The sequence below is a fragment of the Nicotiana attenuata genome, chromosome 10 (assembly GCF_001879085.1).
Source record: "Nicotiana attenuata strain UT chromosome 10, NIATTr2, whole genome shotgun sequence".
Lineage (NCBI taxonomy): Eukaryota > Viridiplantae > Streptophyta > Magnoliopsida > Solanales > Solanaceae > Nicotiana > Nicotiana attenuata.
The window spans coordinates 42,849,827-42,854,081 of NC_031998.1; the positions used below are offsets into that span (position 1 = coordinate 42,849,827).

General features: G+C 41.4%; 1 protein-coding gene across 1 annotated transcript; it reads left to right on the forward strand.

The window, feature by feature from the left end:
- LOC109233751 lies at positions 204 to 1,230 on the forward strand. Its single transcript, XM_019399616.1, has 2 exons — positions 204 to 825; positions 950 to 1,230. Exons 1-2 carry the CDS (start codon positions 204 to 206, stop codon positions 1,228 to 1,230), a joined length of 903 nt encoding a protein of 300 aa, XP_019255161.1.

The window sequence follows — 4,255 nt, forward strand, 5'->3', positions numbered from 1 at the left end:
GTTGGAGTATGAACTTATGGCAGTAAAATAATCCTAGACCCTAGGGTCAAGGACCACCAGGTTTTCAGAACCAGCAGAGGCAGCAATAGGAGCTACAACAGCCAAATCAGTCTAGTATGTAAGATCTCATGAAGGCATTCATCAACAAAACAGATGAAAAATTCGAGGCTCAGGGAAACACTATCTAGAATTTAGAAAGACAAATGGGACAAATTGCAAATTTGTTATCTGAGAGGGCTCCTAGGACTCTTCCCTCTGACACTGAAAAGAACCCAAAGGAAACAATCAAAGTTGTATCTCTGAGAAGTGGCAAAACATTGACTGACCCAGTGGTGAAAGCTAGACTTGAGGTGGTGAACAAGCAGACTGAGACACCAACAGAGAAAAAGAACGAAGAGCAAAAAGGCCAGAGTAGTGAGGTACAAAAGAAGATTGAAGAAAGTAGGCATATGCCAGCTCTATCATTCCCTCAAAAGATGAAGCGGGAGAAACTTGAAAAATGTTTTGGGCGATTCTTGGAGATACTCAAGAAACTTTATGTAAATATTCCCTTCATAGAGGTACTCATTCAGATGCCTGCTTATGCAAAATTCTTGAAAGAAATCCTGTCTAGCAAGAGAAAATTGGGGGGGGGGGGGGCAATAGTGGTCAAGTTGAATGCCTATTGCAGTGCCATATTGCAAAACAAAATTCCCCAAAAGTGTGGGGACCCAGGAAGCTTTACCATACCATGCTCATTGGGGAGTGAGAGATTCGATAAGACCCTCTGTGACTCTGGTGCATTTATAAATCTAATGCCTCTGTCTATATTCAGGAATCTGGAAGGTGAGCTTGGAGTGATCAAATAAGTACCAGTGTCTCTACAACTAGCTGACCAAATCACCATTTTTCCTGAGGGAATCATTGAGGATATTCTAGTATGGGTGGACAAAGTTTGTGTTCCCCGTAGACTTTATTGTGGTGGATATTGAGGTGAACAAGGAGGTGCCTCTAATTATAGGGAGGCCATTTTTATGTACAGGCAGAGCTATCCTTGATATCTATGAGGGGCAGATTATGCTTAGAGTGGGAAATAAAAAAGTGGTGTTCCAGATGAAAAGAATAATGAAATACCCCAGTGATGAGGCATCTGCCTACTCGTTCTTCAAGCTAGACGTTGTTGGCGAATTGGCTGAAAAATATAAGTTTGACAAGCTTGTGGGGGATACTCTAGAGAGATATATTACTTAGTCTAGCACAATGGATGATGAAGATCCTGAAATAAAGAAAGAGGCTGAAGCTCTTGAAACTGAGAATCAAGTGGTTGATGATGAGGAACTAAAAGAGGAGGCTTATAAGCCTAATGTGGAATTGAAAGTCCTCCCACTCACTTGAAATATACTTTTCTTGAAACTAAAAATTTTCCTGTGATTATTTCTGCTGACTTGACAGGTACACAGGAGCAAAAGTTGGTAGAGTTGCTGAAAAAGCACAAGAAGGTCATTGGCTGGAGTATAGTTGATATTCAAGGAATCAGTCTAGCCATTTGCATGCACACAATTCTGTTGGAAAAGAACAGCAAGCTAGTGGTGCATCCCCAACGCAAGTTGAACAAAAATTTGGAGGAGGTAGTGCACAAGGAGATCATCAAATTGCTAGATGCTGGAGTAATTTTCCCCATCTCTGATAGTCAGTGGATTAGTCCAGTCCAAGTTGTACCTAAGAAGCGGGGCATGATAGTGGTAAAGAACGAAGACAATGAATTGATCCCCACAAGAACAGTCACTGGGTGGAGAAAGTGCATTGATTATAGAAGGCTGAATGATGCAACAAGTAAAGACCACTTTCCACTCCTCTTTGTTGATCAAATGCTCGAGAAAGTGGCCGGACATGGATGTTAATGCTTCCTTGATGGGTACTCAGGCTACAATCAAATACCCATTTCCCCAGAAGATGTTGAGAAGACCACATTCACTTGCTCGTCAGGTATTTTTGCTTACAGGAGGATGTTGTTTGAGTTGTGTAATGCACCTGCCACTTTTCAGAGGTGCATAATGTCTATATTCTATGATTTAAATGGGAAGTGTCTAGAAGTATTCATGGATGATTTCACCCTATTTGGTGATGACTTTGAGGATTGTTTGAAGAATTTGGAGCTCGTGTTTTAACGCTACGAAGCCACTCACTTGGTTCTTAACTGGGAGAAGTGCCACTTCATGGTGAAAGAAGGAATTGTCTTGGGCCACAAATTGACTACACATAGAATTGAAGTTGATAGAGCTAGTTGATGTAATTGCTAGGCTCCCTCCACCAACTTCTGTGAAGAGCATAAGGAGTTTCTTGGGATATGCTGGGTCCTATAGGAGGTTCATCAAAAACTTTTCCAGCATTACCAAACCGTTGACTGCATTGCTAGCGAAAGATATCAAGTTTGTTTTCAATGTGGAGTGCTTAAGAGCATTCAAATTGATGAAGGAAAAGCTTGTGAGTGCTCCAATTATGGTGACACCTGATTGGAGCCATCCATTTGAGATAATATGTGATGCGTGATGTAGCTGTGGGAGAAGTTCTGGGGCAAAGAAAAGATAAGATGTTTAGGCCCATCTACTATAAAAGCAGGACGTTGAATGATGCTCAAGTCAACTATGCCACTACCGAGAAAGAGTTCTTTGCTTTTGACAAGTTTATATCATACCTGGTGGGGAGTAAAGTGATTACACACACTAACCACTCAACCTTGAAATACCTGTTGAGCAAGAAGGAGTCCAAGCCACATCTGATGCGGTGGGTGTTGTTGCTCCAAGAGATTGACTTGGAGATCAAAGATAGGAAGGGTACAGAAAATCAAGTCACTGATCATCTATCTCGACTAGAGAGACCTCTAGTAGAAACAATTGATGTAAGAGAAGAGTTCCCTGATGAGTATATTTTCTCCATTGCTGCGGTCTTGGAAAGGTCGCCTTGGTATGCTGATGTAGCCAACTTTTTGGCTAGTGGATGATTGCCTCGTGACCTCTTTCGTGATCAAAGAAAGAAGCTTCAAGATGAGGTAAACAGTTATTTTTGGAATGACCCTTTCTTGTTTAAACTATGTGCAGATGGTGTGATTCGAAGGTGTGTGCCTGAAGGATAGATGGCAGCAATCTTTCTCATTTCCATGATGGAGCAGTTGGAGGACACTATGGTGGAAACGCACTGCAGCAAAGGTCATGAAAGCCGGTTTCTATTGGCCTACTTTGTACAAAGATGCACGGGCGTATTTAGCTGCATGTGACAAGTGTCAAAGGGCAGGTAACATTAGCAAGAGGGATGAGATGCCACTAAACTCCATTCTGGTATGTGAAATTTTTTACGTTTGGGGAATTGACTTTATGGGTCCATTCCCATCGTCTCATTCGTATGAATATATCCTAGTAGCCATTGACTAAGTCTCTAAATATGTTGAAGCAATCCATACTAGGACCAATGATGCTCGGGTGGTGAACGAGTTCTTACGGAAGAATATTTTTACCCGCTTCGGGACACCTCGAGTGATTATTAGTAACAATGGGTCGCACTTTGTGAACAAGCAATTCATTGCATTGTTGTCTAAGTATGGGGCCACACACAAAAGAGGAACCACGTACCATGCCCAAATTAGTGGGCAAGTTGAAGTGGCTAACCGTTAACTTAAACAAATTCATAAAAAGACAGTTAGTGCTTCTCGTAAGGATTGTTTTGTAAAGTTAGATGAAGCTCTATGGGCATATAGAACTGCGTTCAAAACAACCATAGGGACTTCACCATTCAAACTAGTGTATGGAAAATCGTGTCACCTACCTGTTGAGATAGAACATGAAGCTTATTGGGCAATTAAGATGCTTAATCTTGATCTTAGTTTTGCAGGTGAACACAAGTCGGCATAGATGAATGAATTGGAGGAGTTTAGACTGGAAGCGTATGAAAATTTGCAAATTTCCAAGGAAATGGCAAAAAGGTGGCATGATCGTCTGATTAAGCCAAAGGAGTTTCATGAAGGGGACAAAGTCTTACTATATAATAGTAGACTTAGGTTGTTCCCCGGAAAATTCAAATCAAGTTGGACGGTCCGTATGTGGTGAAACACGTATCACCATATGACGCCATTGAAATACAGGATGAAGAAGGGAATGAAAGCTTTAAGGTGAATGGGCACAGGTTGAAACCGTACCTTGTTGGAGGATTTGACAAGCAATCCTCTAGAATCGTGATAAAATGAGCCTAAGTAACGGAATCAAGCTGATGACTATAACTCAGA